Genomic DNA, 23,910 nt, shown 5'->3' on the forward strand with positions numbered 1-23,910 from the left:
GACCGGTAATCGGGCGAAACAGCCTGCACGCCGTATCGAATGATAACGGCCAGCGATGCGTAAACTTTGCAGCCTCCCGTGGTATGGTAGTCCGAAGCACCTTCTTCCCCCGCAAAGATATCCACAAAGCCACCTGGAGATCACCCGACCATCAAACAGAAAACCAAATCGACCACGTTCTAATCGACGGTAAATTCTTCTCAGATATAACCAACGTCCGCACATACCGCAGTGCGAATATAGATTCGGATCACTACTTAGTCGCTGTATGCATGCGCTCAAAACTTTCGACAGTTATCACCACGCGTCGAAGTCGAACGCCGCGGCTCAACATCGAGCAACTTCGTAACGTAGAAGTGGCTCAAGACTACGCGCAGCAGTTAGCAGTGGCCCTACCAACGGAAGAGCAGCTTGGCGCAGCTACACTTGAAGATGGCTGGAGGGACATCCGATCCGCCATAGGTAGTACCTCGGCTACAGCACTAGGCTTCGCGACTCCGAATCACAGAAACGACTGGTACGACGGCGAATGTGAACAGTTGAAAAACGAGAAGAATGCAGCATGGGCGAGAATGCTGCAACACCGTACGAGAGCGAATGAGGCACGTTACAAACAGGCGCGGAACAGGCAGAACTCAGTCTTCCGGATGAAGAAGCGCCAGCAGGAAGAACGAGATCGCGAAGCGATGGAATAGCTGTACCGCGCTAAGGACACACGAAAGTTCTATGAGAAGCTGAACCGCTCGCGCAGAGGCTTTGTGCCACAAGCCGACATGTGCCAAGATAATCACGGGAATATTCTCACGAGCGAGCGTGAGGTTGTCGAGAGGTGGCGGCAGCATTACGATGAGCACCTCAATGGCGACGTTGCAAGTACCGAAGGTGGCGTGGTAACAGATCTAGGAGTATGTGCACAGGACGAAAGACTTCCGGCCCCTGACCTCCAAGAGATTGAGGAGGAGGTTGGCCGGTTGAAAAACAACAAAGCCGCTGGAGCAGATCAACTACCAAGCGAGCTTCTAAAATACGGTGGAGAAGCACTGGTGAGAGCACTACACTGGGTCATTACCAAGATTTGGGAGGAGGAAGTATTACCGGAGGAATGGATGGAAGGTATCGTGTGTCCCATCTACAAAAAGGGCGACAAGTTGGATTGCGGGAACTACCGCGCGATCACACTACTGAGCGCTGCCTACAAGATACTCTCTCAAATTTTATGCCGCCGTCTATCACCGATTGCAAGAGAGTTCGTGGGGCAATATCAGGCTGGATTTATGGGTGAACGCGCTACAACGGACCAGATGTTCGCCATCCGCCAGGTGTTGCAAAAATGCCGCGAATACAACGTGCCCACACATCACTTGTTCATCGATTTCAAATCGGCGTATGATACAATCGATCGAGAACAGCTATGGCAGATTATGCACGAGTACGGATTCCCGGATAAACTGATACGGTTGATCAAGGCGACGATGGATCGAGTGATGTGCGTAGTTCGAGTATCAGGGACACTCTCGAGTCCCTTCGAATCTCGCAGAGGGTTACGGCAAGGTGATGGTCTTTCGTGCTTGCTGTTCAACATTGCTTTGGAGGGTGTAATAAGAAGAGCGGGGATAAACACGAGTGGGACGATTTTCACGAAGTCCGTTCAGCTGCTTGGTTTCGCCGATGATATTGATATTATTACACGTAAATTTGAGACGGTAGCGGAAACGTACATCCGACTAAAGAGTGAAACCAGGCGAATCGGATTAGTCATTAATGTGTCGAAGACAAAGTACATGATGGCAAAGGGCTCCAGGGAGGAATCACCGCGCCCGCCACCCCGAATTCATATCGACGGTGATGAAATCGAGGCGGTTGAAGAATTCGTGTACTTGGGCTCACTGGTGACCGCCGACAACGACACCAGCAGAGAAATTCAGAGGCGCATTGTGGCAGGAAATCGTGCTTACTTTGAACTCCGCAGAACTCTACGATCGAATAAAGTTCGCCGTAACACGAAGTTAACCATCTACAAAACGCTGATTAGACCGGTCGTCTTCTATGGGCACGAAACATGGACCCTACGTGCAGAGGACCAACGCGCCCTTGGAGTTTTCGAACGGAAGGTGTTGCGTACCATCTACGGCGGAGTGCAGATGGAAGACGGGACTTGCAGAAGGCGAATGAACCACGAGCTGCATCAGCTGCTGAGAGAACCAACCATCGTTCATACCGTGAAAATCGGGAGGCTACGGTGGGCGGGTCACGTCATCAGGATGTCGGATAGCAACCCGACTAAAATGGTTCTCGAGAGTCATCCGACCGGTACAAGAAGACGTGCTGCGCAGAGAGCGAGCTAGGTGGGTCGAACAAGTGGAGTACGATCTGTTGACCCTACGCAGAGTGCGGAACTAAAGACAAACAGCCATGGACCGAGTGGAATGGAGACGGCTACTATGTACAGCAGAGGCCACCCCGGCCTTAGCCTGATCGGTAAGGTAAGTAAGAAAGGATGTTATTTGTACATCACTTTTGTAAATCATATCTTTTACTTCTCGGCTATTTCATCGAGTTATATGGTGGATGATAAATGTGATACTGCTTCTAGGTAACTGCTGGAATGGGTTTGTTAACACTTTCTGGTGCCAACCAGGGTGTACATGGTGAGTTGGAAAACGATGTTACCGAGTGAAATTACGTTCAAAAATGGATACATTGCCAAAAATTACGCGCCTGGATATGACGAAATTATTTACTGTGTGGCTTTGTTGGTGTAATAAAGAATACATTAAGACAAAAAAACTTAGGAAGAACGTAAGAACCCCTTATGATTTGGCGACACCACGATCATTGTTGAAAGCCATAAATTTCACTTATGATTAAGAGAGAAAAAATCAATATTCAGTTCCTTAACAAAATCACGAGTCTTCGCCTATGAATATCATCGAATAAAAGCTATGATTATCGTGTGTTTGAATTGAATTCAATTATCGTCGCACTTATCTTTTATTAGAGTCCTGCGGCGGTCGTACGCCCGCGAGGCCCACAGCCGCAGTGACAGTCGCAAGGCAAAACAAAAGAAACATGTTCCCGCCCAAAACAAAAGCACGTGGGTTTCGCGAAGTGACAGATGTTTTCGGATGTATTTGTGATGAACGACAAGAGTGGCTCAGTAAAATGAGTGTGCTTGCTGTCAAACCCCATACAATGGAATAAAATACTTTTAGAATCTGATGACGCTTTTACGATTAGTAACTGTCGCGCTTATATCGGAAGCGAGAGGCAGGTAATCGCCATATTCAGATTTTTCTTGAGAGGCATAATACTAATACTTATGGAAATCCATATTGTTAATTATGAATTTCATGGCGCAAGTAAAATAATATTCGTATTACAATTTTATTGATTATGGATGAATTAATTCTATTCTAAATCATGGCATGAAATTCGGAATTACCCAGTAAAATGATCGATATTTCTTAATCGATATTTCAAAATAAAAGGATAAAGGAGCGCATTTGACGGTTCTTTCATTTAGGTTTGCATAAGGAGCTAGCATTCTCTGGCAAAAAAATGACCGTCAAATTTGCTTCTTATCATTTTTATTCAATCGTTAAGAACGATTAAGAACGATCGGTCTTGTTGCTTACGCTGTCCCAGATTTGTTGTTGATTTGGGCGGAGAATTCTTGAGATTAGGAAATGAAGGCAATTTGACTTTTTATGTCCTTCAGTTCCGAAAACAGATCTTTGGTGGGCTGTTCATAAACCACGTAGACCAAAATTTGGCCATCTCAGACCCCCCTCCCCCTCGTAGACTTTTGTCCATACAAAAATTTTAAAATTTGTATGGAGCGTAGACTTTGGCCGGACCTCTCCCCCAACCCCCCAAAAAGTCTACGTGGTTTATGAACGGCCGCTTATGTGTGTTTATCCAAGCAGCAGCTAATTGGAATCCATACCTTTACTGTAACGATTTTCATAGTTTTCAATAATGATTTTTTCACAACCATGCCACTTATGACAATCATAAGTTGTAGGTATGAAACGCAAGCACAACAGCTATAAAATAAATAAGCGAGTAATGAAACAGAAAAATCATCCATTCATAAATTACAACTTATGGAAATCCTAAGTGTTTTTGCCTCAGTGTACCCCGGGTGGGCAATTAGCCTGTGTATGCTGGCAAAATTCTTTTGTTCTTTGACTTTTACTGCGAGCTCTGTTTTGGTGCTGTCCTGCTCACTCTGACAGATATTTTGAACACAGTGCTCACAGTAAAAGTCAAAATCTCACAGCATGCAGAGGCTAATGTGCGTGCGGTATCAATTGTCTGTTGACATAAATATTGAGGGATGAGGCTCTTCACACATTGAGAGATGCTCATTGTCAAACATAGGGTCAAGTGGGGTAAAATGCCATTTTTCAAACTTTCATCGTTTTCAATGATAATTAGCCTCATTTGTTAGGCTTTCAAAGTGGTAACAGCAACTAGACAATATTTGCTCGATATTGCTGGTTGCTTTCAAAGATGGATTTTTGATGCAATTCGCCTATCACACTATTTTTGTGCTCGGGGACGGTTGCCGACATTAATTTCATAAACTCCACATTTCACAAACTTTTTCCTCTGATAACCCGGTAACGACTTTGGTGAGTAACAAAGAGAGAAAGTCGTGTCGGAGAGTTGTCAGATGTATTAGAATCAAAACAAAATCGAGAAAGAATCAGGCGAATCACACACCACGTGCTAATCTGTGACATTTCTCGACGTTAGAATGCTGTCAGATAGGCCGGTTGCACTTATCGTCACACTTCTCAACCGTCACACTTTCATACTGTGCAGTTCGATTTGGTGTGAACAGTGCAATACTTCAGCAAAACTATTCATCAAACTCTTGCGTTTTCATCGATTTTTAGCGATTTTAAAAACTGATTCGTAAAACGGAAGTGGTGCAAAAAGACCATCTGCCATGGGGTAAGATGCTACTTCATGAAAACATTCAAAAATTACGTCCATCTGTTTTCGGGCATTTCCGACTCCTTTTCCCCCCTCTGCCCCGCTTTTTTCGTATACTCAATAAATGCAGTGTTACCTCCCTCCCCGCAAAACGATGATCATAATATTTGAATGACCCCTTATATGGATAGCGTAGATATTAACAACCATGCGCCTCCATGTGTGCCTCAATCTCGTTGGAAACACTTGGCTGGTAATTAAATCACCAGAAAACCTTAATTGCAAGCACGAAAAACCGGAAGTTGTAAATTTTCATAGGGAAATCAAAAGATTGCAAACATAACTTGACACCATTCGCCTATAGTAATGATCATGTCCCATTCAGGAATGATTTTTTGAGTTAGGCCATTTTACCCCATCTTGTCATTTTGGGCTTTGTGCCCCTACACTACACACTGGAATACGCAATATTCACACAAACAACTTTACGTTTACGTTTCTGTTGCTTGCACTGGTAAAACCCAGAACTGCGGAGATTGGCCTCTGGATATAGAATATTTTCCACTACAAAAAAAATTCAGAAGATACCTTGATCCATACTCTACATGTGCACGAACACCGATTTTGAAAATATTGCTTCGTTATTTAATAAAAAATCAAAAACCAAAAAGTGAGGAAATGCTTCCAGTTTCGCCTTAAATGCAAAAAAAAGTGTGTTTTCCCATGTAAATTCTCCAACTCAAATTTTGTACACCCGTTCAAAACTCTAAATGGAACCAGAAAACTTTGAGCTGAGAAAACGATCCCGCAAAGACCCACGCTTATACCGGTGACATATCCATATTTGATAAGCGATGATAAGTCTATGATGTCATTGACCTCACATAGTAGCAAAGCTAGCACACGTGCGTAATTACTAAAGGATGTGTATTATAAGGTACTCGCGGGAATGCGACAGATTATGCTGCGCTATTTTTCCAACACCGGAGATACAATGCCGAAGGCCCGTTTCACACAGGAACAAAAGTTACATAGAAAATACATAGAGCAGAAATCAAAATAGAACTGAGTGACAACGCCGCCGAGAAACGACAACGATGGCTTGAGCCGATTCCACGGAAACATTGAGACGATGCAAGAAATATGTTATAAGACACGCCTCCGCGCCGCTGGCCGTGCTCCAAAGACGATGCGGTATTTAATTTTTGTTTCTTTCAAGGACGGTGAGTCCAATAAAAAAAAACCTGATTTTGGATCTTCTCATACACTGTCCTGCTAAATTCTAATATAAGTATCTTCAATAGCAACACACGTCCACAATTTGCAAATGATCAACTGAATGCCTGTATTGAGCATTGTAACGTTACGTCATATCAAAATTGTTTTATATTGCTCATTTAAAAATAATAAAAAAAAAAACAAAAAAAATGTGTTTAGGTGGTAATAATAAGTACAATAGTTGTAAAGCACTGTTCTAACTGAACATTACCGCATTTCCAGTATCTTTAACAAAAGTTTTCTGTAAATCCTATTATGTTTTTGCAAAAATGCTCAAAACACCAAAAAATCTATTTGATACACCTCTAAATGTTCACCAATTGACCCATTTTTGGATTCAAGACTATTGATTCTGGATCTGGGTCGATGTCCAAATAATCCGGTTGTATTTTGTTGCCTAGTGTAATCCATAATCACTAGCGTATACGTTTGGGATTTCCACTAGGAATACCGGTTGGGAATCTTGAATACCGATATTGCAGATTAGTAAATTTTTGACCGCCATCGAGAAAGCATTTTCTGTTCCCAACTTTGAATGTTAGTTTTTATCACATTTGTTCAAGAAAAACATCAATGATATAGTTCAAATAAAAATGGCAACCAAAGTGTTAGTGTATTTTTTACTTTCATTAATGTGGTATCAATTAAGCCAATCTATTAGTGTCCCGGTGTCACCATGCAGTGACCTGTTCTCATACCGAGTTCATCCTGATGAAAAGAAGACTGTTGGTTTTGTACAGCTAACTGGTTTAAAGCCAGATAAAGATGTTCGTCTCAAGGTACAGATCTCAATAAGAGCTTGGTTGATGAAAGTAAGTAGAGTGCAGTTTAATTGACTAGACTGAAATGACTTAGCTATGCCCTTTTCAGGAACAAAAATTTTACCTCCATCTGTACAAATCACTCGACGCTACGTACAGTGACATCGTCAACCATGGAACTGCAACATATTGGATAAAATCCCCAGTGAGACACCCTCTTCCTAGGCTGGTATCGATAAACCTAAACGGGAAACAAATATGTTCCGGGCCTGCTGCACAAAATTCAGCAGCAACTGCAACGATGGCTCATGCTTTTATTCGTCCAAAGTCATATAGTACGGGACATGAAGTATGTTTTGCAGGGTGAAGCATGGGATATTTATTTTGAAATGCTTTTATAACATTTAATATATTATTTCCTTTAAAAATGTTGGAGTACAGAGTAACTATTACTAACTTTACAAAACACCGTAAGTAACGTAATACATGAACACAAAAGTAATATGTTGAAGTTCACTGTTTTTATGGTAATAGGGTGAAAATTTACTTCGTCCCATGCGCTAATTCCCGTCATATCAACTCACCTTTGCTCCATCTCATTCTTTTAATGAAATTATAATTATTTATTTCACAATATTTTTTTTAGTTTTTTTAGCTAATTAATGAAATATTAATTGATATCAAATTGACCATGAGACATTAGGCGAGGTGCAAGAATAAACTCGATCATTATTGGTCGGTGCTTAGTTAGACGTGAATTAGATAAAAACAAGGTTGCGACCATTCATTTGCAAAGATTTACATTCATTTGCTATTATCTCTGTTCAGAAGCATGCTATCGAAAAACAATGTATGGATGAATTTAACCTTGTAGTTTTATCTGAAAGTTTGCCGAATAACATAGGGGTCGCACACGCATTCGAAAGTCGTGAGCGAGCTGTGATGGCAACTTTCCACAGCGTGAATGAAATTTACATTCACAGCGTGGAGAGTTGCCTTCACAGCTCGCTCACGACTTTCTTATGCGTGTGCGACCCCTATGTTATTCGGCAAACTTTCAGATAAAACTACAAGGTTAAATTCATCCATACATTGTTTTTCGATAGCATGCTTCTGAACAGAGATAATAGCAAATGAATGTAAATCTTTGCAAATGAATGGTCGCAACCTTGGATAAAAACATTACATGAGCATTTCAGAAAAGTAAAAATTCAGTACACTTTTTCATAAATCATACCCGTACCTACCGCTCATGTGAAATTCCCAATGTTGTTAACATTTGTTACACACGATGTTTTGTAAACTTAGGCTTTGTTTTGAATTTAAAGTAGCATTTCTAAATTGACATCCTGTGCTTCTCTATTAATAAAATCGTTGCTTTACTCATGAATAACTATTTTTAGGCCACAAAGGCGCATCTTCTTCCACCGGTTGCAGTTCCAGAGTAAGTATTGAAGAAACAAATACTGTAAACAGGTAAAATGATTTTCAATGATGTCAACCTCCCAGTTCATTGCTATGGACTTTATATTATAGTAAAATATTGAGACATGTAAACAATCAGGTATTGGGTCGGCACCAGAGGCACGGTTCGATACATTTGGGAAATTTGTTCCATCGTCATGAATACGAGCGTATTTATCATCTACTTGAGGGAAAGGGAAAGAAAAAGAAAGATGGGATGGGGAAAAGGACAGGTAAGAGAATAGGGTCGTCAGCCTAGAAGAGGGCACAAACGCATAAGCGTACTACAATGGGCTTAAAGAGCGCCCATAGACCTTCACCACAACGGGTCAAGAACAACAGCATGTCCTGAAGATTCAAGTTTCTAAAGTCAGTTTTACTTAATAAGTGTTTACCGAGTATTCGGAAACGTAGTTGTCAATTGGTCAATTAATGACTGATTTTACTAGAGCAATGAGCGTTATGTCTGTGCTTCTCCAGATGATATGATGAGCCTTAGGATCACTGCCAACAGTTAGTGAACGGCCTATTGAAGTGAACTATGCAATAACTTGTTTGAAAGCATCCGTAGAGAATAGTTCATCATGCGATAAATAAACCGAACAATAGACGTTTTTTTTGTTGAGGTTTCCAACAGAAACATCAATTATGATAGCAACGATTGCGTTGTTGACAAGCACACATGCTCGAGGCATGACACGTGAGTTATTTTCATTCTTGCTGAAAACAGAAAACACCGAGTTCACAAGTTTTCCTAAATAGAAATTTCTCCTGCGAAAGTATGGTTCTTTGACTAAAACCTCATGGGCTGCACCATTTTGCATTAGAATGAAACATTGATCGTTGTGTTCTTTTATGCTGATTTTTTTTATTATCTGTATTAACCAGATTTTTAGCCCTATATGCTAGTTTATCTCGGGACCCACGTTTTACTTCCCTTCCGAAGGAAGAACCCACCTTTTGTGAGTTTGTCGGGAGTGGGTCCTCGGCGTGATAGTCAAGTGTTCTTCAGTGCTGTCATGGTAAAATCAGAGCTGGTTACCCAAGTTTTCAATATAGCTGCGCCCCCTATGATGCTACGCCCCCCATATAAATAATTCAGCGTTCAGTGTGTCGGTCTTACGGTTTCCAAAATAAAGCAAATAAGACAATTTTCCCGCTCACAAAAAAGTGTTAATTTTAGATGAGAAAATTGCACTCATAGTTTACCAAAAATAGTGAAATAATTTTTCCGCTTCTCAAAATAGAAAGTGGCGATCTCAGATTCGAAAACAGTCCTCATTGTTAACGAATAACAATGTGAAAAATGTAAACCAATAACAATGCCTTTCAAATTCCTCTGATATTCCTCCATGAAATAGTCTACGAATTCCTTGGGGAATTCCACCAGGCATTCCTCCAGAGATTCCTCTAGGGATTCGTCGAAGGTTTTTATAGGAATTCTCTTAGTAATCATTTCAGAAATTTCGTCAGGAACTTCTCTAGAACTTCTTTTACAAAATTTCTGCTGAGATTTCTTTGGAATCTCACTAAGAATACTTCAAGTATTCCTTCTCTAATTCCTCTAGGTTAACACCAGGAATTACTCCAGGGGTTCTTCAAATAATTTGTCCAGGCATGCAGGAATTAATTTTAGGAATTCCTCCAGCACTTATTGTAGAAAAACCTTTAGCTTTTCTCGCATATGTTCTTCAAGGTTTCTTTGCTGAAATCGTACAAGGACCTCTCATATGATCCTCCCGAAATTCCTACAGGGATTCCCCCAGAATTCGAACTCCAAAAATTACTTCAGAAATTCTTCCAGATTTTTTTGCAAAATTTTCTCCAGGAATACCTTTATGAGTTTGTCCTGCAATTTCAACATAATTCATGCAAAAATTTCACCATAAATTACTCCAGGGATTACTCTAAGGATTCCTCCGTATTACTCAGTTATTCCTCCAAAAAATCTTCCTGGAACTCCTCCAGTAGTCCCATAAGAAATTGTTCCTGAGATTCCTCCAACAATTCCTCCAACAATTCCTCCAGGGATTACTTCAAGACTTCCTTAAATATTTCTCTAAAGATTACTCCTGGATTTTTTTTTCAATGATTGTCTCTAGAAATTTCTTCAACAATTTCATCCAGAATTCCCTGCAAAAATATTCCAGAAACTCATCCAAGAGCTCCTCTAAGAATTTCTCCAGGAATTTATTCAAACAATTTCCAGGAGTTTTAGCAAGTATTCCTTAAGGAGTAATTTTTGGAGGATTTTTTCCAAAACTTTCCCCAAGAATTTCTCCTCCGATTTGTGTAGGAATTTCTCGAAGAATTGTTTCAAGAATTTCTCCAGGATTTTGTCCACGAATTTCTCCAAGACATCTAAAAGATCCTCCAGGAATTACTCCACAATTTCTCCAAGAACTCATCCAAGAAATCCTGCAGAAATTCTTCCATGAATGCTTCTATTACTCTCTACGAGAATTCCTGTGGAATTAAAAAAAAAACACAGCGTATATTCCAAAAAATTGTCCAATAATTTCTTGAATAATTATTGAAGACATTTCTGGAGCAAATTCTGAAAAAAAATTTAAGAAATTTTCGATTTTTTTTTTAATATTCATGGAGATATTTCTAAAGGTATTCGTGAAGAAATTCCAAGAGAAGTTTTTTTATGTACTTCTAGAGAAATTTTGAGAGGAATCCCTGGACTTGGAGGAAGTCTTGCCGGAAATTTCTAGAGGAATTTCTGCAGGCATTTCTGAAAGATTTTCTGAAGGAATTCCCGAGGAAATGCTTGGAGAACTTCTCGGAAAAGGAATTCCAGGAGATATCCCTGGAGACATTCCTGAAGAATCCTTGAAAAAATCGCATCGTGCTGAGGAGCGTGGGTTCGGTTCGTACTGCAGCTGTCAGGAAAAGTTTTTGGCTGTGTTCAAGGGCGTTGCATGCTAGTTCGTTGTCTAGTGTCGTGCTCCCTTCAAAGAGCAAACAGCTCATTGGAGGCATTAAACGTGTTCGCGTCTTTTAACTCCTGAAGGAATCCTTGCTAAATCCCTGGAGGAACTTCTAAAAAAACATAAGGAATTTTAGGAGAAACTTTTACAGGAATTTCTGCAAAAACGCCTGGAGGAGTTCTTGGAGGTGTTTCTTGAGCAATTCACTGAGAAATTCGTGGAGGAATTCCTGAAGAAAAATCTGGCAAAATTCCGGGAGGAATTCTTAGAGAAATTCCTAGAACAATTTCTAGACAGACACGAATGCCACATAAGTGGTAAAGTGTCTTTAATAAATATTAATAATAATAATAATTTCTAGACGAATTTCTGCAGGAATTTATGGAAAAATGTCTGTAGAAATTCTTTGGAAAATAATTGGAGAAATTCTTCTAGTAATCTTGAAGAAAATTCTTGAGGAATTCTTGACGGAACGCTTGGAAAAATTCTTGGAAAAATTCTAAAAAAAATTGCAGGAATTTCTAAAGGAATTTTGGAAGGTTTTCCGGAAATTTTTTTTGAGAAATTCCGTAAGTAGTTCTAAAAGGAATTCATGGAGAACTTCTTGCAAAAAAATCTTAAGAAATTCTTGGAGGAAGAAAAACTTGAAGAATTCCTGGAGGAATACTTAGAGAAGTTCCTGGAACAATTTTAAGATAACTTTTTCTAATATTCTACAAGACAAGGGTATATTAGTTACAAAATTGTAAAAAATGTAATGGGCGAATTGCAAGATAAGTTTTCTGGTATTCTGATATTCATGGGAGCGCAAGTAATAAAAATATTTGATGATTTCAGGGCGAAAGAAACAATTGGAAAAATCACAAAGGTCTATTTATGGCCCGACACTACAAGATAACTATTATGATTTTCATGGGGGCGCAAGAAAGAAGATTATTTGGTGATTTCAGGGCGGGAAAAATTAGAAAAATTATTAATGGGTGAATTAAAGCCCCATTCTTGCTGATGAGGGCAAAAAAAAAATAGAAACTCGCAAAGGTATATTACTAAGCGAATTACCAAATAACTTTTCTGATATTCACGGAGTGCAAAAAAAAAATATTTGTTGATTTCAGGGCGGATGAAAAACTTGGAAAAATTACAAAAGTATATTCATGGGCGAATTAAAGGATAACTTTTCTGATATTCCTGGGGGCACACCAAAAATAGTTTGGTGATTTTGGGGCGGAAATAATTAGGAAAACCATTAAGGTATAACTATTTGCGCTCAAATTAGTTTTTTTCTGAAGTAATTTTTGTCACATTCATGACGGCGCAAAACGCATAATATGGTATACACAAAAAATATATAAAACGGTTTTCATAGAAGCGCATTTTTTTCTGCGTGCTATTTTTTTTTAACTGAAGAGCTGGTTACTCAGTGAGTAACTTGGGGTTACCACGATGACACCACTGGTGTTCTTACCATCACACCAGGTCCACTCTTATGCTGATCGGAGCTATCCTACCAGTAGCCAATACCCAAACCAGCTTTACAATCACAGCACAACAAAGAACAACAGCAAAAAAGCTAGATCTGTATCGACTGGAGAACGCCAAAGGCGAGGATACACAGAATACACTGTGCAAATCGCATAATGAAAATTCAATCTTATCAACAACATCTTCATACTCCCACCCTTATTTAGCATAACGATAAACAATGTTTCCTTTTCTCTATTGCAGCAATTGTGGCACCAACAATCAAGTAGCAGACCTCACCATTAACGGCGATCCCTCGCGAGTCGGTCAATTTCCATGGGCTGTACCACTATTCAAACGCAATTGGCTATCAGACCTAGAGTATTTCTGTGCTGGGACAATCATTACAGATCGACACATCTTAACCGCGGCACACTGCGTCAAACTCGTGTCACCAGATGATATCCTAGCCATTCCCGGACAACACAATATCTCAGATTTATTGGCCGAAGATGGCGCCGTTTTTGCAGATGTTCAGAAGGTCATATGCCACGAAGACTACGTGCGTGATAGTGAACACCTTGTTGATCAAGATGCGGATATTGCTATCTTGCGATTGGAAAGGCCTCTCCGTTTCACGAATTTGATTAAACCAATCTGTTTAAGGCAAGGTCTTCACCAGCTTAGTAAAATTGAAAACAACAATGGTATAGTGTCAGGCTGGGGCCACACCGAAAATGGTCCTACGCAAATCCCCTTTCACTATACCAGTTCCATTGTCAGCAAAGAGCAGTGCAACGCTGACTTGAATGATAAAATTCCCGATAGGGCCAGGATATTCTGTGCTGATGGATCGGGCTCTGTCGCTTGCAAAGGAGATTCCGGTAGCGCAATGGCTATAATACATAAGAATCGCTTTTATCTACGAGGCGTGGTATCCAAAGCGATCCTGAATATAGTAACTGGGAAATGTGATGCGGACAATTATGCTATATTTACGGATGTTCCTAAGTTTATGCACTGGATATTAGAGCATATTGATGATGATGATGATGATGATGGTGATGATGATGATGATGATGATGATGATGATGATGATGATGATGATAATGATTATGATGAAGATGATTATGATGATGATGAGGATGATGATTTTAATGCCAATGATAATGATGATAATGTTGATAGCGATGATGATGATGATTTTGATAATATTTTTGGTTTTGATGATGATGTTGATCGTTTTTTTTCTTCTACTTTCCCAAAGCTTTCTTCTGTTGGTGTTGGTTTACTTATTAACAGGTATGTCATCATTATAGGCATAATAGGCAATGGCATAACTAGAATTGTTTTCAACTGTAATACATACGGTTGGGCAAAACGACTGCCAGTTGATTTTCAGGCATTTTTAAAGTGGTAGTGAATGATTCTTCCTAGCAGGTGTATCGGTTCCGGGTGATTTGACCGAATGCCGTTTGGCCGAACGTCATTTTGCCGAAAGGGTCATTTGGTCGAACGCCGTTTGGCCGAATGCCGTTTAGCCGAAACATTAATGATTAACTTAAGGGATCATGCCACTGTTCCCCACATCGGTGTAACTCGTAAGAACAGCCTATGGTTTAAATAAGGAGAAGTCTCTGATAAAATATTGGCGGATTCAGCGCAAACTAATCCCTGAATGGGAACACTAAACTAAAAAATTCGCTTTGATCCGCGGGTGCATATTGCTCAGGTAAATATGAGTATGACAATACGAAACCATCTTTTACAATTTATTAAATTCTGCATACATACAGGGGATAGACAAAATGATCGGGACAGGGAAAACTTTCACTTTTCTAAAAATGGTTAAATATCAGTAACTTTCGAAAAGTGCATAAAAAATCTAAAAATTTTACTGTAAGTTGATCAACTAGTTTTGTATTAATTATCATAATTTGGGAAAGATGGGACTATTTGGCATGAAGTTAGAAGGATTCTAGAAAAAGTCATAATTATCCGATAGCCAACTTTGAACGCTTATATCTCCTGATTCAATAAACCGATTGCAATGAAATATTAAGCGTTTTTGACTCATAAAATGAGTTTTGGAAAAAAAAATATTCAACTTGGAATTATTGATAAGAAAGAAAGTTACAGCGGTTTCATTTATTTTATAATTTTTAAGTAAATTGGTCCAACTTTAATATGCTTCCCATTACTTTTTCAATTTATTGCCGGTTATTTTGCTACGTCCTTTCAAAACATATTCATATTGATATATTGACTTCAAAATTTAGGGAATTTAAATAAACTATAATTGCCATTTCGAATTTTGAAGCGATGTTGAAATTTTCGATAATTTGGTGTTATATCAGAAAAATAATCAAAACGCTGTAATTTTCTTCCGTGTTAACAATTTCAGATTATGTCAAACGTTTTTCAAAGCTAATCATATCAGTCATGAACGCTCAAAATTTCATTGCATTTAGTTCATTGAATCTGGAGATATCGGATAATTATGACTTTGTCAAGAACCTTTCTTATTTCATGTAGAATAGCCCGATCTATCCCTAAATTGGACCTTAATAGACAACTAGTTTAACAACTTACAGTAAAAATTTTAGATTTTTAAATAAACTTTCGGAAAAGTTACAGCTATTTGATCATGTTTCGTCCAGCGGTTGATCAGACCCCACGTTGTGTTTTATTCCCCCGGGGATAGAAAGACGACGAACTACTTCTACACAGTAAAACCGCTCAGCACTAAAATGTGTAAGACCTACTCATAAATGCATAATTTCCATACCACTCATAAAATCTGTAAGAGTTACACATTCACAAAATTTGCTCCTGCGTCCACAAAATCGTTAAAGTTGCAATTATTTTTTTATGGTGGCGAACCAAAAAATATAGACATTCGGCATCTAGAATAGTGTACGAGCAGATTTTGTGAATGTGTAACTCTCACACATTTTATGAGTGATATGGAAATCATGCATTTATGAGTAGGTCTTACACATTTTAGTGCTGAGCAGTTTTAGCGTGTTCTCACTCCTCTTTGAGCACGCCCTAAACTCCCCTTTAACTCCACACGCTACTTTTTTTTCCGTAAACCAAACGAATCCCTAATAAAAATTTAGTAGGGTACCTGCTCCAGTTATCGCACTACCTTAGAAGAACTATTTCTACAAAAATAAGAAGAAGACCTTCGAATGTCATCGATGTGTCAAATTATTATTATTGTTATTATTATTTATTAAAGACACTTTACCACGTTTGGTTGTGGCATTCGTGTCTGCGATATGTCAAATGATTGATTAGTTTTCATACTTTACAGGAAAATATAGTAACGGGTCCAAAAGTACTTTTAGTATTTATCACGGCGTGTGCCAATGATAGGAACCCTGTACCAGTTATGGGCACATTTGTTAATTTTGGTTCCACTTCGCATTATTTACATGCATTCCTTATGGGATTAGCCATAACTGGTACACTATGGCGAAATAGGGTGCAAGGAAGCCGAAAATATAAGGAAAATGATTTATTTCTATCGTAATTGGAGCAAATTGTGCAGTTTGAATGAATGGAATCATCATTTGTGAACGTGATCTGGTGTTCACAATTTTTTTCTTGTTAATTTGCATCATTAAAGGTTAAAAATCGACTATGGCGAATTTGAGGTAGTATAGCCATAACTGGTACACTGAGCCTACTCCAACCTCTCTGAACACAATCAGATTCCATTTAGGTAACATAACATAAATGGAGGTACCTAAATATACTTTATGCAATTCAGAATTATAATTTCTATTTTATACTTCTTATTTCAGTATCATAATGACTTATTTTTCCGTACCGGTTCATTATGCAACTGAAATGAGTTGCATAATGAAAAATAGTTGCATAATGTTCATTATGCAACTCATTTGAGTTGCATTATGAACATTATGCAACTCAAATGAGTTGTATAATGAAAAAATCATTGCATAAAATTTTGTATGGAACTCGTTGCAAAACTCGATTTTTTCAGCACTCTTCATATTTATCCAACTCGGCAAGCCTCGTTGGATAAATGTACGACTCGTGCTGAAAAAATCAACTTTTTGCAACTCGTTACATAAATAACTATTATTGAAATGAATTCTACTTAAATGGAGGTTTGAGTGTACGAGATTTAGGATATCACAGGGCTCCAAGCTATAATTCGAAGATCATAACATTGAATTGAAAAAAAAATAGCTATCATTTATAGATGCTTAAACAAAAATGATAATACGAACATCATATGCTATGAAATGGACCAATGAGCTCAATAATAAATGTATGTGACAAATAAGACAAAATAATCGGTTTAATAATATCATAACCGTTACTAAGATCCTAAATCGGCACCAACATTTCAAAAGGGCGTAACTGCATTTTGAAACAAACCCCTCTTTCACATCTGTGGATCGTATTTCAATGCCGCCATGCAAATCACCACCAGTATAGGAAAGAAGAGCAATTTCTCTGTCTAGTAATGTTTGTGAATTTCGTGGGAAACTTAAAATATGTCCCACAGATGTGAAAGAGTGGTTTGTTTCAAAATGCAGTTACGCCCTTTTGAAATGTTGGTGCCGAAATGTATTATAACTAATGTACCTAAATAAAATATTATTTAAAGATGAATATCTAAAAATATATACATAAATTGTGTAGTCTACAATGTTTGATGAAATAAATAAATTGAACAAAACATATACAGAAGCATTTAATCCGTATCCACCCAGCGTCCTATTTATATGACAGTTTCTTTGAAGCTAATATTTTGAGAGTCACATAATATTTCAGCATAGTGTCTTCGGAGAAGTTGTTCAGAAGATCTGTACGTCTTGTACACCAAAACCTCTTTTTATGCATGCCCTGCATAAAAAGCGGGAAAGCTACTCAAAACCATAAGAATGCATAAGAATATTTATTATGTCTCTTAAGAAAAATCAGAATATGGGGATTGTCTGCCTCTGGCTTCTGAAATAAGAGCGACAGTTACTAATCATAACAACGTCACCAATATCAAAAAGTGTTTAATTCCACTATATGGGGGTTGACAGCGAGCACACTCATTTCACTGAGCCACTCTAACCGTTCATCACAAATACATTCAAAAACATCTGTCACTTCGTAAAACCCACGTGTGCTTTCTTGTAGGTGGGAGCCTAGGATTCTTTCCTAAGCGAACCATATCCACACATCAGTGTGGACTTACCACCTTTGGCACCGGGAGGTGACCGAGCACCGGCACATACGAACTGCTCGAGCGGAGTAAGCCTAGGCGTGGCGGGGGACCAGCAGTGGGCTCTGCTGGTCCTCTTCAGAAATTTCACACATCCGGAAGCAACTCTGTTCAAGCGATATGGCACCGCTTCCAAAGTGTCACAGCCCAGTTAGAAGTGCCTCGGGAACATCAGGAACGATGCCAGTAAGTTCCTGATTATGGTATACTGGTCATGCTTAGTAATTGGTGAAAGAGATGGTACACGCTAAGGTAACTATGCACAAGTGAGCTGATGGCGACGGCATTCTATCCTCTTAGTAGGGTCAGGTGACACTGATTTGAAACGGCGGATAGGCTAATGTCGACGCTGTCTTCCGCCCCATAAAACCGTGGCATGGCCTTAAAGTACACAGCAAAAAAAATTCTTGTGATATCACATCATTTTGGCTGCACATCAGTCGCGTCGTAAAAGTGATGTAAACAATTACATCATTTTCATGCAACAAATTAGCCGCCGCAGCTTGAGAGTGGGTCTAGCAATCGCTAGAACCGGATCTTTAGATGAATCATATATAAGTAAAATATTGGCATGGATTCGTACACAGATCCGTTGATTGTGAGGCATATCCCTTACCTCTCGGCTGTTTCACCGAGTTAGAAAGTAGATGTTAAATATGATACTGCTTCTAGGTGTCTGCTGAAACGGGTTTGTTGACACTTTCCGGTGTCAGCCAGGGTGTACATTAGGCCGTCCCTTATTTTTCAAAATTTAGAAATGTTATAAGTTCGTTAGTGGAAAATGATCGTTTTAGCTAAAAAATGATCGGGTCAAAATTTGAAGTCCGTATCTCAAGGCTAAGTGGTCCCTCAAGGGGCCTAAAGTTGTCAAAAAATGTATGGGACCAAAAAAACATGAAATTTTTTGCGACAAAACAAATACGCTATTCCACTAAAACCGGTGATTTTAGGACCCTAAAGGGCCAAAAATGTGCTTAGATTTGCGATATCTCTACTCGTTTCCAAGATATTGACAAAAAAACAACTGAAAAATCAGCATTTTTGACCATTTTTTTAGATTCCGAAGGAAACTTACCCTATTTTGTTCAATAACTCAGAAACGAGTAGAGATATCGCAAATCTAAGCACATTTTTAGCCCTTTAGGGTCCTAAAATCACCGGTTTTAGTAGAATAGCGTATTTTTTTGTCGATAAAAATTTCATGTTTTTTTGGTCCCATACAATTTTTGACAACTTTAGGCCCCTTGAGGGACCACTTAGTCTTGAGATACGGACTTCAAATTTTGACACGATCATTTTTTAGCTAAAACGATCATTTTCCACTAACGAACTTATAACATTTCTAAATTTTGCAAAATAAGGGACGGCCTAGTGTACATGGTAAGTGTGATAAATGTTAGAAAACGATGTAACTCAGTGAGATTACGTTCGAAAATGGATACATCACCAGAAATTACGCGCCTGGATATTACAAAATTATTTGCTGTGTACGTTCCTGATCTGTGCCCAACTTAGACAACTATTCCACCCAGAAGTAGGTTCAGATGAACACTCCTGATTAGCGCTGATCCGGCTCTGAGCTCAGTCCCCATATGAGCCTGGGCCAACCCTCGGGTGGCCTCCCTGCTTGCATAGATAACCACCAGAATCCTTGGCGACTACTTCATTTACAGTGAGGGATAGCGGCTCTAAGGGGGGCCCAACAGGCATGACTTCGAAATTCAACAACTGTAACAACGTGGTTCGCGCGTGGAGGCTTGGCTAGATCGCCACTCCGAGGGGCTGGTGCACCCACCAGCGAACCAGCGGCAGGAAGTTCAAGTGAGCAAGAGGTGCACGAAGCGGTACAGCGTCGACGGAGGAAGCACAGATGACCGGTGCGGACCTCACGCGGGCGCTGAACCGCAACAGGAGCGGGCTACCAAAGATGTTGGTAGTTGCCGAACAGCTGGATGAGCTGATCGGCTACACGAGCGGGCGGACGACCATCAGCAAGGACCTGAAACAGGGCCTGCTGAAGCTCCGCAAATCACTGGCTCTGGCCAAGAAGGAGTACGACCTCCTGGTGGAAGAGCGAAGTGCTGCTGTTGCGAGCAGGGAAGAGCGGTCCACCCAAACGGACAACTTCCTCCTTGCTGAGCCTGCTGAGGAGACGCGGCCCAAGAAGCGTCCGGCAGAGTCGGGTGCAAAGCCGCAGAAAGAGAAGGTGAAGACTAGCGTAGGTAACCAGGCTGCTAAGCCGATTGCGAAGCGCGCAAAGGGCAGGGAAACCAAGCCCCAGCAAGAGCAAGCCAACAAGAGGAAGAACGGAGGCCAACCGGACCAAGGGAAGAAGAACCCTTGGATTACGGTAGGAAAAAAGAAGAAAGTGAGAACTACGAAACCAGCCCGCAAACGAGCGAGAAGTGACGCGCTGGTCTTCAAAACCGAGGCAGACACATACGCCAAGGTGCTGAAGGCCATGCGAGGCGAGAATCGGCTCTCACCGTTGGGCGCGGATGTAAAAAGCATCCGGCGCACCAGGACGGGAGAGATGATGCTAGTGCTGAAGAAGGAAGCAGCCAATAAAGGTACTTCCTACAAAGCACTAGTGCAAGAGGTACTTGGCGAAAAGGTGCAGGTAAGAGCCCTAACGGCGGAGGCAACTCTCCAGTGTAAAAACCTGGACGAGATTACCGACGCAGAGGAGCTCGCAGCCGCACTCAAACAGCAGTGTGAGATAGATGTACCAAGTGCATCGATCCGCCTGCGTAAGGGTCCGGCTGGCACCGCAGATTGCCGCGTTCAAACTCCCCGTAGGGGATGCGAATAAGGCGATTTCAGTCGGGAAGATCAAGGTAGCTTGGTCAGTGTGCCCGCTCAGCATATACGAGCCGCCAGTGGCGTGCTTCAAGTGCTTTGAGCAAGGGCATAAGTCGTGGGCATGCAAAGGCCCAGACCGGAGTAAGCTCTGCAGGAAGTGTAAAGTAGAAGGCCATATCGCCAGGGAGTGCAACTCTGCACCAACATGCCTGATTTGCACGGCAAACAAGGGCCACACGACGGGCGGGCCTAAATGTCCAGGCACGCGAGGAGGTCGAAGTTCCAAACGATAATGCAGGTTATACAACTAAACCTGAACCACTGTGAAGCCGCACAACAGTTGCTATGGCAGTCAGTCTCGGAGTCAAGTACAGACATCGCACTACTATCGGACCCATACCGCATCCCTCCCGATAACGGAAACTGGGTAGCGGATAAGGCCAAGCTAGCAGCGATCTGTACAACCGATCGTTTTCCGGTCCAGGAAATAGTTTCCACGTCGCACGAGGGCTTCGCAATAGCGAAGATCAACGGGGTATACTACTGCAGTTGTTATGCCCCTCCCAGGTGGACGATAGACCAGTTCTCGTCTATGCTGGAATCGTTAACAAGCGCAATGGTGGGATTGAGTCCCGTGGTCATCGGTGGAGACTTCAACGCCTGGGCGATTGAGTGGGGTAGCCGCTTGACTAACGCGAGAGGTTGGGCCTTACTCGAAGCTATGGCTAGACTAAACGTGGATGTCGCGAACGTAGGCGACAAAAAAACCTACAGTAGGAATGGTGCAGAGTCCATCATTGAAGTAACCTTCTGGAGCCAGGGTCTAAACCCTAGCTCGGACTGGAGGGTCGACGATGGATACACGCATAGTGACCATCTGGCGATTCGATACAGAGTGGAACACGGAGGAAGACGGCCACAGCCGAAGGTCATCGACCGTCATCGGGGATGGCTGACCTCGCGATTCGATAAGCCGGCATTTGTGGAGCGATTGTTTATGGAGAGTAACGCCGACGATCTATCCAGCGATGATCTTGTCGGAACCCTAAGCCGTGCATGTGACGCCGCTATGCCAAGGCGATCCCTACCCAGAAATGGACGCAACCGGTGTACTGGTGGTGTCCAGAAATCGCAGAACTCCGCGCATCCAGTTTAAGAGCTAGAAGGAGGATGCAAAGGGCTCGTACCGATGAGGATAGAATTGAACGAAGCGAGGCCTACAGGGCGGCTAAACTGGCACTGAATAAAGAGGTTAAGACTCGTAAGCGGGCGTGCTTCGAAAATCTCTGCCAGGCAGCCAACACGACCCCATGGGGTGATGCCTACAGAGTAGTCTTGGCCAAAACGAAGGGCGCGTCAGCACCCCCAGAACGCTCCCCAGAGATGCTGCAGAAGATCGTGGAAACGCTGTTCCCGCGCCACGATACAAGACCATGGGCCCCCGTTCCCTATAGCCAAACCGGCCATAGCGAGGTAGCCCCGGTGACGAACGACGAACTCATTGCAATAGCGAAGTCGCTTAAGTTGAACAAGGCTCCGGGTCCGGACGGTATCCCGACATTAGCCATCAAGACGGCCACCGAGGCTAAGCCTGACATGTTCAGAATGGCTATGCAGATGTGCCTAGACAGAGGCGAATTTCCGGAGAGGTGGAAAAGGCAAAGATTGGTTCTACTGCCCAAACTCGGGAAGCCACCTGGCGACCCGTCGGCATACAGACCTATCTGCCTGCTGGACATCGCCGGAAAACTGTTGGAACGGATCATTCTGTCGAGGCTGATGGTCTATACCGAGAAACCCGATGATTCTGGTCTCTCGGATAACCAGTTCGGCTTCCGGAAGGGTCGATCGACGGTGGACGCTATTAGGGCTGTAACCAAGAATCTATGACAAAAGGTCGAAAGACATAAGGTCGAAGGACAAAAGGTCGAAGGACAAAAGGTCGAAGGACAAAAGGTCGAAGGACAAAAGGTCGAAGGACAAAAGGTCGAATGGACAAAAGGTCGAATGGACAAAAGGTCGAATGGACAAAAGGTCGAATGGACAAAAGGTCGAATGGACAAAAGGTCGAATGGACAAAAGGTCGAATGGACAAAAGGTCGAATGGACAAAAGGTCGAATGGACAAAAGGTCGAATGGACAGAAGGTCGAATGGACAAAAGGTCGAATGGACAAAAGGTCGAATGGACAAAAGGTCGAATGGACAAAAGGTCGAATGGACAAAAGGTCTAAAAGGGTAAAGAGGTTAAATAGACTAAAGACAAATTGGAAGATAATTCGGCAGAAAAACGACGATTAAAAAATAGAACGAGTGATAGCAAAATTATTCAACAACTTCAAAACAATCATTATTGGAAAATAGGAAAGTGTCTTCTAAAACTTGCAATAGCTTATATGCAGCAATTTTTACCGCATTGCAATTCGAAATAGATGCCCATAAATGATGAAAAGTAATGTTAAGTTAAGGTTAAATATGGAAAATAATATTCCTTGCATGCCACGCAGAAATTGTGCCCATTTACGCTCATCTTCCACTGAACTTCTCAGTTTCATTTACCTTGCAAAAGAGAAAGAGAAAAAACGCACAATAAAATGTACATAATTTCTCTCACGCAGAGTTTTTGTGCGGGTGATTAGAGTGCTGCGTGAGAGCAATGAGAGCCCGCAGATCATAATCCCAGTGCGCAATTTCTGCGCGCACGCAGAAAAAACAGAACTCAGTGCACACGCAGTGTGTTTAAAAGGATCAGTGTTGTTTGAGCATTTGGTGAACCGATAGCATGCCAGTAAGTCCAAAAGCCGCTAAGGGGTATCAAATCCTGTGATATCAGAGACAAGCAGACGTCTTAAGCTGGTCAAGGACTTACAGTTGATGAATATTTTGGTTCCAAATTCCACCAACAGGTGGTGCTAGTGAGCTAACAAATTTTGTTTTTCATATATATCAGGAAAATTTGCAAAAAATTGCAACTAGAGCCACCTAGCTGCAGAAACTCGAACCAAACGATAA

General features: G+C 41.2%; 1 protein-coding gene across 2 annotated transcripts; it reads left to right on the forward strand.

Moving 5' to 3' along the window:
* The first annotated feature begins 2,385 nt into the window (after positions 1 to 2,385).
* Positions 2,386 to 17,206, forward strand: LOC115268024 (proclotting enzyme-like). 2 transcript variants are annotated; one of them, XM_062856535.1, is made up of 4 exons: positions 2,386 to 7,034; positions 7,093 to 7,332; positions 8,387 to 8,427; positions 13,109 to 17,206. In XM_062856535.1, the coding sequence occupies exons 1-4, from the start codon at positions 6,816 to 6,818 to the stop codon at positions 14,262 to 14,264; spliced, it is 1,656 nt and encodes a 551-aa protein (XP_062712519.1). In that variant the 5' UTR covers positions 2,386 to 6,815; the 3' UTR covers positions 14,265 to 17,206. The 2 variants fall into 2 exon arrangements, with proteins under 2 accessions (XP_062712519.1, XP_029731777.2); XM_029875917.2 differs by having other exon boundaries at positions 2,386 to 7,332.
* The last annotated feature ends 6,704 nt before the right edge of the window (positions 17,207 to 23,910 follow it).

This window comes from Aedes albopictus, chromosome 3 (genome assembly GCF_035046485.1).
Source record: "Aedes albopictus strain Foshan chromosome 3, AalbF5, whole genome shotgun sequence".
Lineage (NCBI taxonomy): Eukaryota > Metazoa > Arthropoda > Insecta > Diptera > Culicidae > Aedes > Aedes albopictus.

Coding starts and splice junctions, on each gene's coding strand:
- LOC115268024 (XM_062856535.1), top strand. CDS start 6,816: ATGGCAACCAAAGTGTTAGTGTATTTTTTACTTTCATTAATGTGGTAT. Junction 7,333..8,386: donor CATATAGTACGGGACATGAA/GTATGTTTTGCA, acceptor AACTATTTTTAG/GCCACAAAGGCGCATCTTCT. Junction 8,428..13,108: donor CCACCGGTTGCAGTTCCAGA/GTAAGTATTGAA, acceptor TCTCTATTGCAG/CAATTGTGGCACCAACAATC.